This window comes from Lycorma delicatula, chromosome 12, assembly GCF_047948215.1.
Source record: "Lycorma delicatula isolate Av1 chromosome 12, ASM4794821v1, whole genome shotgun sequence".
In the NCBI taxonomy this organism is placed as follows: Eukaryota; Metazoa; Arthropoda; class Insecta; order Hemiptera; family Fulgoridae; genus Lycorma; species Lycorma delicatula.
The window spans coordinates 69493890-69512396 of NC_134466.1; the positions used below are offsets into that span (position 1 = coordinate 69493890).

Genomic DNA, 18507 nt, shown 5'->3' on the forward strand with positions numbered 1-18507 from the left:
TATTTTTAAAGATAATGCAAATTATGTCCATAAATTTGATTACCACAGCAGAATGATTCCAAAACTATTTAACACCAAGTATAAAGAAAAATAAAATTTGAAAAAACCCACAGTGAAGTCAATATTTTGTAAATCCAAAAATACCATCTTTTATTTACAGTTTTATTTATTTATTGAATATAGATTTGCATAAATCATATAATTACTGCATTCAATAACGTAAATTCATTTTTAAAAAAAGCGGCGGATGTGAATGGATAATTTTGAATTATTCAGAGTAAATTCAAAGTTTATGACACCATTTAGTTTTCTAGTCATTGCCATTTAGTTACATGTCATATTGATTGGTCAGAAGTGTAGAATACATTAATATTAAACACATTTAAAAAACAAAATGGTGACTGCTGTGCTGTGAAAAAATAAATATAACAATTATGGTGGCAGAGAGGCTATTGTGACTTCAGAACAAATTAATGACATGATTCAAATGTCTTTTGGCTATAAACAGTAAAATTATATTATGAATTAAAATGTATGGATTTAGGAGAAGAGGACTGACTACTTAGTACCTACAATCCAAGAATATCAATTACTGCACAACAAGATCTTTTTAGAAGCTGCAAACATGTCCTGGAACAGCAGCAGAGAAATTATTGGATCTTTAATTTATTTTGAAGTCAGTCAATTGCCTGGTTTCATGCTATTTATTCACAAATCCTTTCTTCTGTTCTATCCTAATCGTTCAACATTAGCATATTTATTACATCATTCATCCTCCATTGTCCGTTTCACACATTTTATAATCATCAACTCCTCTACAGTTTTTACCGTAACTACTTATCTCTCCATCACCAAACTATTGATCTCCATCAGCTATAAATTTATTCACCCCCAACCAACTTTGACTGTTAAGATTCTGCCAAAACTTTCTTTTCTCTCATGTTTCTGTTAAGATCTTTTCTTTAGCGATTTATTAAACTACCAACTTTCAACATCCTCTTGTAACATGATGTTTCAAAAATCTCTATTTACACTTTCCCTTTCTGGTTTTCCTATTATCCATAATTTACAACCATAAAACACTAATCCTACATTAATATTATAAAAAATTGGGGTATGTGCTCCTTTATCTTGCTTCTAATACATATACACAAAAATATCTTCCTCTTTTAAAGGTATTCTGATATTTGATACTCCAACGATTACCATAGGGTATTTAAGACAGTCAGTCATTAACCTACCTTTAAATTATTTTTAATTTTTTTTAGCTAATTCTCTAATGGTAATAGAATAAAAGTTCAGTAGTTAATTTTCCAAAATAAAAAAAGGAAAAATTATTCTGATATGGGTTTTTTAAAACCAATATGCAAAGCATTGTTTCAAAATTGAAAATGTGGTTTAAATTTTGTAAAATAAAACAAATGGTGCTTAAATTTTTAATTCAATTTAAATGCACAAAGCAATTAAGAAGACTACCTCAGTTACCACTTGAAAATTGGTGATAGAACAAAATAACTGTAAGACCTGGTAAGATCATAACATTGAACATTTTTTTCTAAATAAAATCAATAGTTTGTTTCTAGCTTTGATTCAATTGTTTTTATTTTTTTTATGAAACAAAGACAGCTGCTTGTAGAGAAATCACATATAAGCCTCACTTAGTGTGGTTGAGAAAAAGTCCATGCGTATTTTAGGAGATTTTTCCTGATTGAGGAACTACACCTTCAAAGCTTCCTGTAAACTTAAAATTCATTCAACTGCAGGCGTAAGAGATACCCATCTTGTTCTTGAGTGGTAAAGCAACTGTTTGTAAGTTATATCAACAAACTCACAGAAACTTCAGTTCTGCTTGTGTAGAGAAGTAGTTGAACAGTTTGACAGCTACTGTGTCAAAATCCATTGCAAGGACATCAGCTGCACAAGAAACTGTATTGTTTAAATACACATGGAACACTGTATACTTAAAATCACATATTTGGTAATTTCTTTTATCTTTTTATTTATGTTAGGGCTTTTATTGTATGTACTACTTTTCAATAGCATACTAATATAATGGTGTTCATTACTTTGCTAATAATGTTTTCTTCATCATGTTGTTGCATTCTCCTGGTGGTTTTCTGTAAATTCCTAACTGAAGTTTCTTTTCAATTTTTTTTTGATGTTCATATCCAAAATTATTTTCTATTTCCTTTGTGTGTACTAAATTTTTATGACAGATATTGAGTCTATATCAGTCTGAATTAATTTAGTTTGTAATTTAAACTTTATGAATAAATTGCACTATGAAATAGAATATATTGATTTGTGGTTTATTATTTTTTAGTCATTGGATGAATTAAGCAGTAAGGCGGTTCCTGATAATATAAATCTGAGAAGACCATTACATTTGGATGAGCCTTTAGGTAATACATTTTTAATGGTTTTATGTATTTTTTAAGAATTTTATTTAAATCCTTTTGACAACACAAATGTTTTCAGCAAAAGTGCTGCTGTCATTGTTGCACTATGATTTCAATTAAAATTATTAGTGGTAATTTTTTTTTAAAACCAAGTAAATAAGATGTCATCACACACACACACACACATACACACACACATACATGCATACATTCAATCATACATATATATAATAATGTTATTTTTTAACAAATAACATTAATTTAGTTGACAAACAGATCTGGTTCAAAGATAATTTGGATGACAACTTATTTTCATATCATTTTCATGTCATATATATATATATATATATATATAAAAGAGATATTCCAATTAACATTTTATTGTAAAATGTATCTGTTTCATTTTTAGTTAATCATAAAATGATATGAAAATTCTTTATTGGGCTTTATGTTTTAGAGACCTAACAAAATATAATAAGCATTAGTATTGCAATTAGTCAAAATTTTGGGGATCTAACTTTTTTAATTTCTGATTGTTTTGAGTTAAAAAAAAAAAGGGTAAAATTCTGTAGGTGTGTATTTGTTTGGGTGTTGGCATTTATCTACCATAATGTGTCTAACATACATTCATGAAATTTCATATGATAACCTGCATATACGTAATATCGATGATGTTAAATTTTAATGAAAATTGAACAAGGTGGTGGAATTAATTACAGCTAAGAAAGTTTTGTAACCGTACTTTCAATTAAAAAGAATTGTAAAACAAAATATAAAAGCGCAAACAAACAAAACCAAATAAAAATTTCACCAACACCGATCAGGACTTTTAACATAAATGTGCAGAGCTGATTTAGTGTAAAAGATTTCAAGCCATCAGTTACTGCTATTACTTTGCTTTGTGATCTTGCTACTACTATAGATATTATTAAAATATTTTAAAGTTATAAAATTGTGAAAATCTTGCAGTTTATTTGAATTTTATCCCATCATATTTTTGTTTGTTTTTTGATGAATCAAATATTTTTTATACTTCTGTTGATGCAACACATAATGTCTCTGGAACTCAAAACTTGTTCCACAAGTGCAATGTGTGAATTGAGATATACAGAATGTTGAGGGGATATCTTGAGATATAGCAGGTTGCAGTTCATATCTGAATAATGTCTTAAATTTTGTGACATAAATGAAATGCCTCACTAAAATCCTACATCCTCCCAGGATAAGTAGGGTATCCTGAGAATGTCTTAAAATTCAAGTAAATATAGAAAATCCCTGAAAATTTTTAAATTTATCTTTTTAATTTATCAATAATAAAATTAATATTATTAAATTTAAGTTTACAGAATCCCTTTGATTCTTTGAACTCCCATTCTCACAGAATTTATGTAGCATAATTTAATTATAGGGAACAGAACTGGTTAACGGGCTATCAATGTTATTATATTGTTATATGCGACTAACCTTGAATATGTTGTCATCTAACAAACAGAATAACATAAATTTTACCCTTGATCGTGTAAATTTGAGGTGACCATTACTATTTTCTACCCAGCACATTAAATCGAAAATTCCTAATCCAAATTGAAAACAGTTTGTTGGTCTTTTCTTATAGTTAAGGACTCTTTGTAATACTTGAATAACTCCCAAATAAAAGTTCATAATGCTTAAACAGTTAGTTTAATTCTTTTCTTTGTAGAGAGGGGCAATTCCTGCAATACCCTGATTGCAGTATCAGGATATTGGAAAGTTTTGTAGATTACTTCTTGATTGACACTTAGTACTGATGAACTAATTCTTGTTTTAAATGTGTGATTTATTTTATCTATTTGTATATCTTATGTATTGTGGCATTTGCAATGTGAAATATATATTACGCGATGAATTGAAATAATTGTTTATAAAGTATTGTGAAAGAATAATTAATAAAGTGCAACTTTCAAATATATAAAATACTTGTTAGAAAACAACTGACCTTGAAATGGTTCTGACCAATCAGCAGAGATGGATTGGATGCATATAGGTGGTTTATATCTTAAAAATTAATTATATTTAATCTGCAAATGAATTAATTCATTTGCAGATTAATTCGATTTAGGGAGGTGCACAAAGAACATTTATTGGGGATGGATATAAAGTGCTTTGTACTTAACTTTATGGGATTAATTTAAAAATTATTATTCATATTTAAATTTACAGGTGAATATGAACTTATAAAAAAAATTAGAAAAATTGCAGAACTTAACCAAGTATGGCGGTCATATATTGGTATGGGATACCATAATTGTTGCGTCCCGCATACTATAATGAGAAATATTTTTGAAAATCCAGGCTGGTAAGTCAATTTATCTCTGTATTAAATGTTCATGGTTTTCTTATTTTTTTAATCAGTACTTGTTATTTTTCTTTTATTACAAACCTATATAATGCAGCATTATAGTAGAAATCTTTTTTCAAAGTATAGAACAAAAATAACTTCTTACAAAAAATATGGCCGTAAAATAATTTCCTGAAACATATAAGTCAATGATCCCTAAGATAACACGAAGCATTGTGAATTACTATTAAAATACTTTAAGAAAATGCCACAAATTAAACTTTAAAGATAAAAAATAATTTTGACCTTACCTAACAAAAGAATAAACAAAAACATACTTTCAGAATACACCAAGAACAATAGATAATTAACATGCTCATCCACAACATCTTAAGTAATCAGCCTCATAAACTATCTGCTTAAGTATAATCTACTCATGTTCCCTAAAGAGCATATGAGGACTCTTCACTACAGAATGTCTAACACCCAGATTCTCATTCTGTGTAACAGCACACTCATCGATAGTCTTATACAAAATTAATAAAAATACTAAAAAAGGTAAGTGAAACAAAAAATACATCATATTAATATATATAAAACATAAAACAATCGGAGAAAATAGCTTATAAATTAAAAAAATCTGGATGCAGTGTGGCTTTTCAAACATTGATCAGACAAAATAAACAATTTTACACAGAAAAGAAACAACCTGGAATATTTCACTATTCTGTAGTATGTAAACTGAATTGTTCAAACCACACAATTTTCTACATCAGTCAAACAGGGTACAATTTCATTCTAAGATATAATGAATATTATAAAAGCTTTCCACATCAACGTAGAACCAATATTTGCCAGTAATCTTGTTGACACAATAAGCATGTCGACCAACATTAATAATAAACTTGATATTCTTAATTTTCAGAAAAGAATTGCTTATTAACTTACTCAAACGTTATGAAATAGAAGAAAATTTCATTCATAACTGCATTGCTGGGACTTGAAGATTAAAATGTTTTATTTTAAATAATGAAAAAGACAAACAAATGTTTTAAGACTGAGAGGTGTTTCTATCATCAACCATATCACATATAAAAATGTAATAATTTTAAGAAGTGAAATAAACAAAGGTCAGGGATAGGGGCAATTACTTTTATACCGAGATTTTGAATACTAGATTTTGGATATCGGTACTCTTTGGGAGTTAGGTTTCATCTCAGAAATGGTTGATCTGAGATTGTACAAGACTACATTTCATTTACATTCATACATATCATCCTCATTCATCTTCTGAAGTAATACCTTGTGGTGATTGCGGAGACTAAACAGAAAAGAAAAAAGGGATAATGGCGGCAATAATGATCAGATGAGGAAGCGGTTATAATGTTGCCAGTTGTATATAATTACAACCATTGAACACAGTAAGTCAGGTAAACAAAAAAAGAAGCGACTTAAGAAGCAAGAAATTCATCTCCTGAAACCAGAGTTAATGGAAAAAGATGAAGAAGAAACATTGATAAAATCCAGTTTCTCTTCTTCATCTCAGTCTGTATACAAGAAAGGTGACTGAGTGTGTTATCCCCTTCATAAACTAAGGCCCCGTCAGGTGCATCCCTGCTAGACCAAAAGATACTGCCAAGGCCTTCAGAGAACAGAGGAAGAAAGGATGCAAAAATTTAGCAATTCTCCCAAGGATAACCGTAGTCAAAATTTTCAAAGTTACACAATCTAATAAGATCAGAACGCAATACAAAATTCCATCCAGTTTAAAAACAAATAATTTTTATATATACCTGTTATTAAAATTAACTACATGCCAACTAATTAGAAAGAAACAGCAGCAAGGGATAGAAGTCCAGGGTCTGCAACAAATATGAGGGTAAAACATCTTCCGACATACTTGTGCTCCGTTCCATATTACCTTACAAAAACAGAAAACCAAGGGGTTAGTATTGCTGTTATATTAGTGATTCAGATGTAGTTGCTTTTACTGTAGTGGTTTCTTTTAACTATGAAAAAGTTAAAAGACATGATTATTGTTGAACAGGATAGTTGTAGGAGAAGTAAGAGTAGAGAGTTTTGAAATTCATGATCTGAAGTAGTTTAACCAAAATATATTTTACTAGATAGATCTAGGAAGAGGTTTCTCCAACATCTTCACCCTTGACTGGAAAAATGCTATTTTCAGCATAAATTTTCTGATATAGATGTTACTAATCAATATTCCTACATTGTATTCATTTTTTTTTTTTTTTTAAATATAAAGAAGAAAAAAATGTACGCGAATTCTGTATGTTTTTGAAATGTATGAAATTAAATTATTATATGAAAATCTTTTTATTTATCCCAGTGACTAATTTATTCAAGTCTTATTATTTACTCTGATAAGAGTTTTAAATTTGACTGACTTAAATCCTGTCAGTTTTATAATAGAATTATTTCAAAAAACAATGTAGTACACTTAATTTAAAAATTTAAGACTTGCTGCCTCTTAAAACAGGTAAAAAATAAAGATATTATGTTTATTAGCTAAATTTAAAAAACCTAGATTGATCAAACTTCTCACAAAACCAGTTTTCAGTTGAATCAACAATTATGAAATAGGAATTGCATTGTGTAGTTCAGTACCAAATTAACCACACATGCAATAACCATTAACACATTAACCACAATAACCACATTAACTGCGTGTTAGTAATGACTGATTAAATATTTAAAAAATTATTGGGACTACATCACATTATGCCACTTGATGTCAGTCATCTCAAAAAAAACCTACATTAGAGCTTGAAAATTTTGTTAATTTTATCATTAAAAAGAAAATCATGAATTTAAAAAAAACTTTAAGAAAATAGAATGAAAAATGTTTTTCTGAATGCAGAAACAAACCTACTTTTTGATCCTTTATTCTTATGTCTTTTATTTCACGATAGTTATTAATATTATGATATTTTCAAGTTCACTGAAAGTGAAAGTTACTAGAGAATTTCAGATAATTGAAGAGTTACTGCAGGTTGCTGTTGAGCCAAAATGAAATTCTTTGTTATTTTATTTGAACTATCTGTAATATGTGTAATATTTTATTTGAAATATCTGTAAGGTGTTTAATAGTTTTTTTTTTTTAGGACAACACAGTATACACCATATCAACCAGAAGTTGCACAAGGAAGATTAGAAGGTCTTTTGAATTATCAAACAATGGTTTGTGAGTTAACTGGTATGGAAGTAGCTAATGCTTCTTTGTTAGATGAAAGTACAGCTGCTGCAGAAGCTATGGGATTATCTCATAGGTAATAATTTTATTAAACATAAATTTTAAGAAGTAAAACAATATACCCATAATGTAAGCAATAATTTAATATACCTTTGTGCAAATCAATTGAAAGAAGTACAACATTTTTATATTTCACGGTTAGTCAACCTGTTTTCAATGGTTTTCCACCAAATATATTAGCTGAGTAATATTTATAAAGTTATGAGTCTCAAAACTTTGTTCAGTAAATACTCAGTTCTTTCTTTCTTGTTTCTTTATCATATTGTTAGTTTTTTCTATATTTTTTAATATTTATTATGCGAGTAGAAGATTTATAATATTGGATGAAATATTTATAAAAAGGGATGCTATAATTATTTTGTATAAACATGCTCTTCCTTTTTTTTTAAGAGGTGGAGGAACCCCATTTGCAGGTGCCTAGGCAGTGTCGGGCTCGCTAACAGGTTCCACAAGGTGTTATTAGGTGTATATGTATACTTGCACACTACCATTAAACCTCCACTCCTGGCTACCCACCTCCTGGTATTGCTAATGAAGCATTTCATCAGGAGGGAAGTAATATGCCCTTACAGACAGTCATACACCAGTTATGCACAGAGAACAGGAACACAGTAGATCATACAAATCTCACCACATACACCGCACAACATCACATCCGATCAATCATTTCTCACACACACATCAGACAGTTCATGCACACAAATCATACACATTATGATTTGTGTATTTCTGTGTACTCAATGGCGGCCTCGGGTAAGTACCCGAGGCCACCATTGAGTACACAGGTGAAACACACTTCCTTTACTCAATGAGATATATCTGCCAGATGTAAGTTGAGTTTAAATATAGAAAAAAAAATAATTGAAATGAATAATTAAACTGGTCTATCCAGTTTCCCAGCAGTATCCCTTCATGAGATACTGCTTTTTTGATTAAAAAAAAAAAAATTGACCTTTAAAAAGATCTTGTAGAAGCTGGAGTCAAAGTATATTTCTCAGTGGTTCTGTCATGTTTTGGAAAGATCAAATTTTTTCAGGACAAAGAGATAAAGTACTTGTTAGCCTAGGAATTCACCAGATATGACTTGATTGAAAACCTGCGGTCCATTTGTAAAACTAAACTCAGGAAAATGGGCTGCACAATAAAAGAGCATATGATTTTATTACTTATAGTTTCATAAACCAAAAGATTTGTAACCAAAAGTGTAAATTTTTGGTTAAATCAATGTTTAATAGGATTAAAATGTTAATTAAACCTAAAGGAGATTGTACTAACTATAAAAATAACTTTAATACAAGTTATTTTATTTGCTTTGTCACTAAAAATAAATAAAGTCATTATATTACAAAATTAATTTTGTTTTAATTAATTTGCATGAGTGTAATTGTAGATATTAAAAATATAAATTAATAATTTTTTTTTGTTTTGGATTGACAGAGATGTTTTGCTCACATATTGAGCTTTTTCATTGTTCTACTAATTGTAAACTTAGTTTTAAAATGGCTGCAGTCAGATGGGAGTACTCTAGATGAAAATAGAATATTGTAATTAGTGAAAAACGTTCAAATTTTTTGATTCAATAATAGCCAATGAGAATTTGAGATTTGAAGAATGTGGTCACTAAAAATATCACTTGGCTCCGGACAGATATATTTGTGTATTTCAAATCATTCTTAAGTTTTAAATTATTAAATATTAAAGTCCAGTGAGGTCGTGTTTGTTTAAATATTTTTGTGCGTTAACAGATTTTTTAATTGTGGATTTTAAATACAAATGTATACATTTATCCTGATGTAACAGTTTTGGTTACTGTTCTCATTGCAGTTTTTGTTTTTTCTTATGTTTGAATTATTTGAGCATAAAATTATGGTAATTTCAATGTGTAATGTAATTTAATGTGTTAAACTCACTTCTGAAGTAATTCTTGGTCACAGAATGGTAATTAAACAATGTAGAAAATAAATGAAAAGTGATAATTTTGTATGATGTAAGATGATTTGATGCATTACAACATATTTTGTAGTATATGTCTGATATATTTTAAAAATTTGTGTTCTCGTTTTGTGGTTGTTTATCAAAGGAAGTTTAGTTTATTGTTTTTATTTAGTTTCTATATGAACTGTAGTCAAGAATGAACATTTTAGTTGAAGTATGCAGTATTAAAATAACTGTGATAACTTTAACAAAATGCAAATGCAAAAAATAAAAAGCGATGTCATTGGCACATGTGATACTCATCCCATTTGTCCAGTATATATCCCAAGGAATCAAGGAGGGTATTTTTAAAATGAAATTGTTTTTTATGAAGTAAGCAGAGATGTATATGAAATATTTTTTTATCTCACATCATTAGTTATGGAGGGTCAGTTAAATCGGTGGGTCATTTACAGAAGTTGATTAATGGGAGGCTTCTGTAGTAAAGTAGGAAGTTATGACTATTACTAGGATAATATGAATATTATATTGAACTTGTTTAATTTTATTTTCAGACACAATAAACGACGTAAACTAGTTTTTTCAAAAACATTACATCCCCAAACAATAAGTGTAGTAAAAACAAGAGCTGATTCATTAGGTTTAACTGTTGAGGCCGGAAATATACATGAAGTTGATTTTTCAAATCGTGATATTGCTGGAGCATTATTTCAATATCCTGATACTGAAGGAAATATTGAAGATATAACAAAAGTTATAGAACACGCTCATTCTCATGGTGTAAGTATTTACATTCTTATTTCTAGAATTTAAATTATTTTTTAAACAATATAATATAAAAAATTAATGACAGCTTCTTTCAAATTACATGAAAATTATTCTCCAGAAGATCTTTTTAGGAGCTAACCTTTTAGCTCCATTGTCAGTGGAGTTAACGGCAGAATCAGATCATTTTGTCATTATTATAGGTTGTCTATCTGCTTGGAAGTTCTGTTGGTTAGTGTTGAAGGAACCCTGGCTCTTCACCTCTCACTGGTTCAGTGCAACCTGTTTGCCCAACTCTACTAATCGCACTACTAATTCATTTATACTGACAGAATATAGTAAACTCACATTACCTTTATACATTCATTAATTATTGATTTATTTATTGTTTTACTAATTTTATATTTCTTATCACCACACCTATATAATATTTATGGCCTGACTGCTTACTTTATTTGTTTAATTGGTGAAGCCATGGTTATTTTTGTAAAATTTCAAGAGCAAATCAATCTTTTGTTCGTTGTTTTATTAAGTTTTATGAAATTATGTATCTAAATTATTGAAAATATTTCTTTAATGTAGCATTTTTAAATATAATAATTTTTATTATTTGTTAGTGGACCTCATAGTTCGATGCTTAAAATTATTTTATTAGTTATTTGTATAGATCGATTTTAGGGAGGGATATGCATAGTACATAATTTACAAATGCTTTATCATACTTTTTACTGAACAGTTAATGTGCAAATAAAACTTTCTCTCATAGTATTCTGAAAAAAAATGTCTAACTAGGGAAAAGTATCACTGAGCAGGCAGCCTAAGGAATTGATGAAAAATGTAATCGGTTATGACCGAGGAAGCAAGGAATGGGATATGTCTGATAAATACAAAAAAGTCTTAGAATTTGTTTCAAAAGTCACAAAAGTGTTAGAAAAGAATAGCGATGTGAAAAAAACAAGGCAACTCATCTTAATTTAGTTAAAACTTAACTTATCAAAAAAAGGAATTTTTGTAGATTATTTTTAAAAGGAGCTATTAGACAGATGGTTCTCAGGTTTTACATAACTGAAGGATGAATTCCTATACTTTGGTAGTGTTTTTGAAACTTAAGAAGAAAAAATTACTTTCAATTGGAAAAGACAACTTAATGAAAATTTTAAGATTTGAAGGATTTAAGTGGCAAAAATGTAAACAGGTTGGTTCTTGTAGAAGAGTATTACATACAGCAGGTGTCTGCAACATGGCGCCTGCAGGTGCCATGGCGCTCTCGATGGGATTTTTATATATCCTCACTATATTACACACCTACTAAGCCCAGTAACTGTATCGGTGCCATGTGTATGTAAGACAATATATTGCACAAGCTCAGTGTCAGAAAATAGCAATTAAGGTCATACACTGACACACTTGCTACTTAGCACGTAGGAATATTCTCGCTTCTGATAAATTTGGTAGTATGTTACCGTTACCGTATTCTGATACTATGTATTTTAAGTGTTATTGATTATATTTTATTATTTACGCTTTATTAGTAACCATATCACGCAAGATAGAAACGCTTTTCACTATCAAATACGTATCATACTGGTTAAACAAATTTTATAAATAACCCATCATGAATAATTGTAAAAGAAAAAGAATTTATTCTCTTAATATTGACTGGGAAGAACAATTTTGTTTTATTGACTTTAAAGGCAAATGTATCTCTTATTGTGTAATAATAGTGTGGCACCCCTGATAACTTGTCATGTTCCCCCCCAATAACTTTTGAATTTATTTTGTGCCCTTATTGACAAAAAGGTTGCCGACCTCTGACGTACAGTAAAAAACATTCTACTTCTTTTACAGATTCAGAAATTTAGGGAAGAAAGTTGTCCACTTATCTACACTGACAAAACTTGTATTCACAGCCGCCATACTCAGTATAAGTTGATCATATAAAGTAAGCAGTTTGGAAGAAATTAAATTTCTTTATTAAAAAAAATAGATTTGAAATACTTCATGCAGGAGGTATGTAACCTTACCCTGCTGCAATCACCGTACATAGCAGACAATGAATCATTAGTTTGCTAGTGAGTGACTAATGATGAAGACCTGACCCTTAGCCTTGGACCACTAGCTACACAGATTAGTACCCGGTTCTGGTCAAGGAAGAAGTAAAACAGATGCTATCATCCATGTAGTCGGGTTGAAACATGACCCAGGGATGCAATCTTCCTCCATGCCCTAAGCTCTAGTGGCCACCATTGCCTCCATAAGTTTAACTCCTGTTGGTTAACACAATGAATGTTTTAACAACACCAATCACTGGGGGCTAGCAACCACCTGGTACCAGAAATTTATCAGTTTTTATACACAGGTTAAAAGCTGAGTAGTGTACTCAATTTCAGTCTCAAATGTAGGACTAGGCTTTGGGTAGATCCAGTATCATGTAAGACATACATCTATAACTCAATTATAACATAAAGTACATTACAGCTAGGCTTACTATATTTTTTTGGGTCCAACCCAGGACTTTTTTTGAAAATTAATGATCAAAAATGTTTAGAAAAGTTACTTCACACATGAAATCAACATAAACACATTGCCCCTGTTGTGTTGTCAAATAACTAAGTAAAAAGTTGTGGCAAGATCGGTAGCCACCCCTCTGTCAAAATCGATGTCAGCACTTGCTCCAAGGTCGGCTGAGAGATGCACGGTGGTCGTAAGAAACTGTTTAAAAACTTGATGTCAAACATATAGGTCTAAAATTAAAAAAACCCTCCCTATCATATAATTCTCAAACCCCAGACATTACCCCTGACAGCACTAAAAAACCAAGACTGTCCTGGACATATGGTAAACCTAATTACAGCAACATTGTTATTTACAGCTGTTCCATGTCAGCTCCAACCAAATTAGTTATAATGATGAAATATTTTGATTAAAAGTACATTTATACTGTTTTTCCTTCATTTTTTTTAGAATTAGCAAGTTAATGGAAACTTGATGAAATCTGAATTTCTGCTTATATGTTTTTCTGTAAAAACAATTGTTATTAGAAATTTTAAAAAACTGCATTTACACTCCTGCAAGAGAATTCACAAATTTTTTTTGAAAATGGTGCTCTGTTATACTATTTGTCACCTATTATAATAACTCCAAAAACTTTAATTTAGTACAATTCCCATTCTTAATTTTTATGAACTGCAATGTAAACTACTTAATTTTTTTAATTGTAAATGAAATTATTTACATATTATTATTATTATTTTATAGACACTAATGGTTTGTGCAACTGATCTTCTTGCACTATGTCTCATTCGTCCACCAAGTGAATTGGAATTTGACATTGTTGTCGGAAGTTCACAAAGATTTGGGGTACCATTAGGGTATGGTGGTCCACATGCTGGTTTTTTTGCTTCTCGTCAATCATTAGTACGTCTTATGCCTGGAAGAATGATTGGTATTACACGGTAATATAGTTTGTTATTCCTTTTATAAAAAATGAATTCAATTGAGATAAAAATAAATTATAAAATTTGTTATGTGCTATTTATTCAGTAACTATAGAGTAATACCAATTACAACTACTCATTGTTTTTGCGATTACAGAAAGAAATTACTTTTTGTAACATCTGATCCATGAACATTCAAATGAAAGACATAAATACTACTATGGCCGGACTAGACCGATTAATGCTTTAACATATAATGATTATACAATTGTTATTATTTGACTAAAAACATGTGCCATAAAGTTATAGTCCCTGTTTTTAATGTTTTTGTTTAGCTTTAGATTAAAAAAATAAGATTTTAATTGTTTTCATTTGATGTGTGATAAAGTGATTTTTTTATTTAATTTTAAAATTAGCATATTGGTAACTTATTTGAAATCACTTAATAAAATTAAATTTTTTTCTTTTTCTTCTTTTTTTATTAATGAAGAGCTTGTAAATGCTGTATACTTGCTATTATCCTCTGTAAGGATGGTGTATACCACAGATAGTCTGATGTTAATACTGTATTAAAAATTTTTTTAAATTATATTATTACAAAATTAATTAAAATCTTACAATTTTAACTTTTTATTTTGTTACTGATTTTTTTTTGCTTCTTTAATTTGTTTGGTACTAATGGGAGTGAGTGAATTTTCATTAAAAACATTTTATATTAAATAAACATATTCTTAACGACTATATATTATCTAATTGGTTGACATAGTGAGGATTTTCAACAAGTAGTATTGTCTTGTTTAAAAAAAAAACTTCTACATTTGTTATACTGTTATATTTATTTATTTTTTAAATTAAAAATGGGTGCATTGATTAAAATAGGCCATCATGTAGCATTTAAAAATTAAAATATGATTTACCCTAAATTACTTGTATGTATGTATGTATGCCATTATTTTATACAATGTGTTTTAAAACTATACAATAATTAGTTTTAATGTAATGACTGTATGATGCATAATAGTAAAAGTTAAAACTTGAAAAAGTTTTTTCTTTGTCATTCTATGAAAGTTATTATGTATAAAAAAAGTAAATCTTTGAAAAATGACTGAAATTTCTTTTTAGTTTTAAGTTAAATTGTGATTATTCTGACATTTTTTGATATACTTTTATGATTTATTGTTTAGAATCATAAAATTTATTAGTCATGGTTTGTGATTTTTTGAAAAAAGTTTTTTCCGTTGTAAAATAAAATGTGTGCCTAATTTTTATTACTTTTTAGTATAATTTGTACAATTGTTATAATGTGATAAAATTTAAGGGATTTATCCTCATTTTTAGATAGTAGTAATATTTAAAATTATTCTTTTAATCATAAAAGATAATTAATTTAATTAATCCTTTCAAGAGCCAGTTTTAGATTTTAGGACAAAGAAGTTTTTCTGAATTCTTTAATAATAAAAAAATATTACTTTAAAAAATGTCTACCGTTTGATTCTTGGAAAAACTATTGTTCATATATATATATATATATATATATATATATATAATCTGTTCTTGTCTGCAAAAAATTTCATTTTTTTCTTATATTTTGTATTAAATTTAATTATTTTGAAAAATATTGATGTGACTGTAAAGACAACTTTAGAGTATACCCAATAAACTTGTTTTGTTATTTATAAAAATAAAATAATTATTAAGGTTTATAGTGCCATACGTATTTGTTAAAATTAACTAATTCTAATAACACTCACCTTAAACAAAAATAATGTTGACCTGGCCAACTAAAACTGCTTTATGCTTGTTTAATTTAAGAAACAAACTTAAAAAACTTTTTTAAACATTTATTCAGAATTTTAACAAAAATTATTTGTAAAATGTGTCAAATATAGTCCTTACTTTTATTTTCTACAAACTAATATGTAATATTACTCGTTTCTAATAGTAAAGACTTATCTTACTGCAAACAGTACAGTGTTTCTTACATTTTACCAGAAAATTTCTCCAAAATTTCTTTGGGAATATGGGAATAACTGTGTGTTCTGTAAAGCTGAATTGCCAATCATCAATTATGTTCTTGATTATAGAAACGATGGATTGATCCCCAGCCAATGGTTTATAATATGTTATTGATAATTTTTTTCCACTCTTGTAATAGTAAATAATTATATTTTTTTTATTCTTGGTTTATTAAGTATTATTTATTTCTAATTCTATTCAGTATATATTTGCCTTGGAAGTCATCAGACCATGAAGTGACCACAGATTTCTCATGTCATCTAGATAATTGCTGCATAAATGTTTGTTACATACTACTTACTTGTGTGCATTATGCAGTCGTAGAGTTAAATTAGCTCATAGGCTTGGCATTGTTTTTGGCAGAAATTGAAAAAATTTCAATCGCTTGTAATTAGTTGAGAGTTATAATTTATTTTCATTTTATTTTTTCAGGGAGCTCTTCACATTCTCTCCTTACATACTGGTTATGCATGTATGTAACTTATTTACTTTTTAATTAATATATTTATTTTTACAACTTTATCCTGTGCAGGGATGGATCTTCATTTGTGTTCTGCTTTCAAAATTTTCTGTTTAGTAGGCGCATCCTTTTATAACTTCTGTTGTAAAGCTTGTGTACAACATTGCAAGCAGTACATGCAATGCAGTTCATGCATTACATTGCAAAATTTTAATAAAAATTTTAAATATTCCTTAAAACTTATTGAAAGTTTTCAAAGTTTGAAGAATGCAGCATTCATATACAATGAAAGAGGCACGCCATGCTGTACCACTGTACACCCTTCAAGATAGCCTTTAAGCATCTAATCAGTTTGCATTGAACCTTCCATAAATTAATTACCATTTTTAATTATCTTAGGCTTTATTTTGTAATTACTTTTTTAATATTTAATTATTCTATGTTTAAAATCATTTGCTTCGGTAAAAAAAGCACAAATGTTGTAGTTGTAATTACAATCAACTACAATCCCTGTCTAATTGTAATTCTATTTCATGCTGTTTTATTTTGATAAGATACAGAAAATTCACTAAAGATATCAGCATGAAAGTTTCTGTGACCAAATGAAAGCCTTTATTCATAATTACAATTAAAAAATCTTTATAACGACTGTATAAGTCAGGCCTATGGTTTTTCTTTCTTCTTTACATATTTTTGATTTAGCACTCTGGTAAAAAAAAAAAAAATGTAAAAACAACAATGAATAATAAAAGTGTAAAACATTCACAGTTTGATTCCCCATATGGTGGTGCTTAGTAGGTAATTATTCTGATGTAACTATTTTGGTTGAAGTTAATGAGTTCTGAATTTCTACTCTTTAGGGTCAGACAATATAGGTCATTAATTTACCTAAACAATTATTGCCAAAACAAATGTTGGATCATTTCACGCGCCACTCTGTATATTCAAAACACACTGAACAAAAAATGCAAAAGTACAATTTTGTATTAAAAAATGAAATAGTTTTTCACAAAACACTATTTATAATATGAAAATTGCTAAGTAACCAAAGAAAAATAACTTTATATTTCACAGATAATTAAAGAATGGATGCAGTGTAGCCACAACTTAAAAATATACAAAAAATTCCCTGTTTGAATTAATTTGCACACAACTGTAAATATATGCATAATTTGACTATATTTTAATAAAATCTTTTAAAAAGAAATTTTTACAATATTATCTTCCAATTATAAGTTGTAATTTTTATTTCATTGACAGAGTAATTAAAATCATACTCCACTGAAGTTAAAAAACAATTTTGGCCATACTTTTATACGGTTATTCAAATTGTTTGTAATTATAACTTCCTGTTACCTTGAAAAGGAACAGGCTTTTATGATTTTTTTTCATTTGAGGCATTAATTAATAATATTTATAATATTACAGGTATATAAATTATTTTGCAACGAAAGCAAGTCCAACAGAACACATTCTTGATTTATGGGAAGCAAGACATCGTGAAGCAACGATGCAGCAAGTTTAATGGAAAAAGAACTCGGCCCTTGGCTGTGAATTGTTTACTAATAATAATAATATATATTTTTGTTTAATTTATTATTATTATACATGCCTTGCTAATATTATGGCAAAGGCGTAATAATAATAATAATGGATATTTATAAATTGTAATATAATACTATACAATATGTCATTATGTTATTAATTATTTAATATTTAGTTATATGTTATTTATTAGATTACAAAATAGAAAATCTTGTTTGAAATGGAAAAAAAAATTACTAATATTGTTATTATCTATTTAAAGAGATGAAATTTTATTATAAATAAACTTATTTAATAGCTAATTTTTATAAGTGAAAATATTTTTATGAAAATTTAGATTTTGTTTAGTTTTTTAATGT

The 18507-nt window shown here is 28.3% G+C and overlaps 1 protein-coding gene across 1 annotated transcript; it reads left to right on the forward strand.

Annotated features, from left to right (window-relative positions):
* Positions 1–625: 625 nt before the first annotated feature.
* LOC142332798 (glycine dehydrogenase (decarboxylating), mitochondrial-like) lies at positions 626–18128 on the forward strand. Its single transcript, XM_075379413.1, has 7 exons — positions 626–676; positions 2324–2402; positions 4599–4734; positions 7842–8006; positions 10480–10705; positions 13949–14145; positions 18032–18128. Exons 1-7 carry the CDS (start codon positions 626–628, stop codon positions 18126–18128), a joined length of 951 nt encoding a protein of 316 aa, XP_075235528.1.
* The last annotated feature ends 379 nt before the right edge of the window (positions 18129–18507 follow it).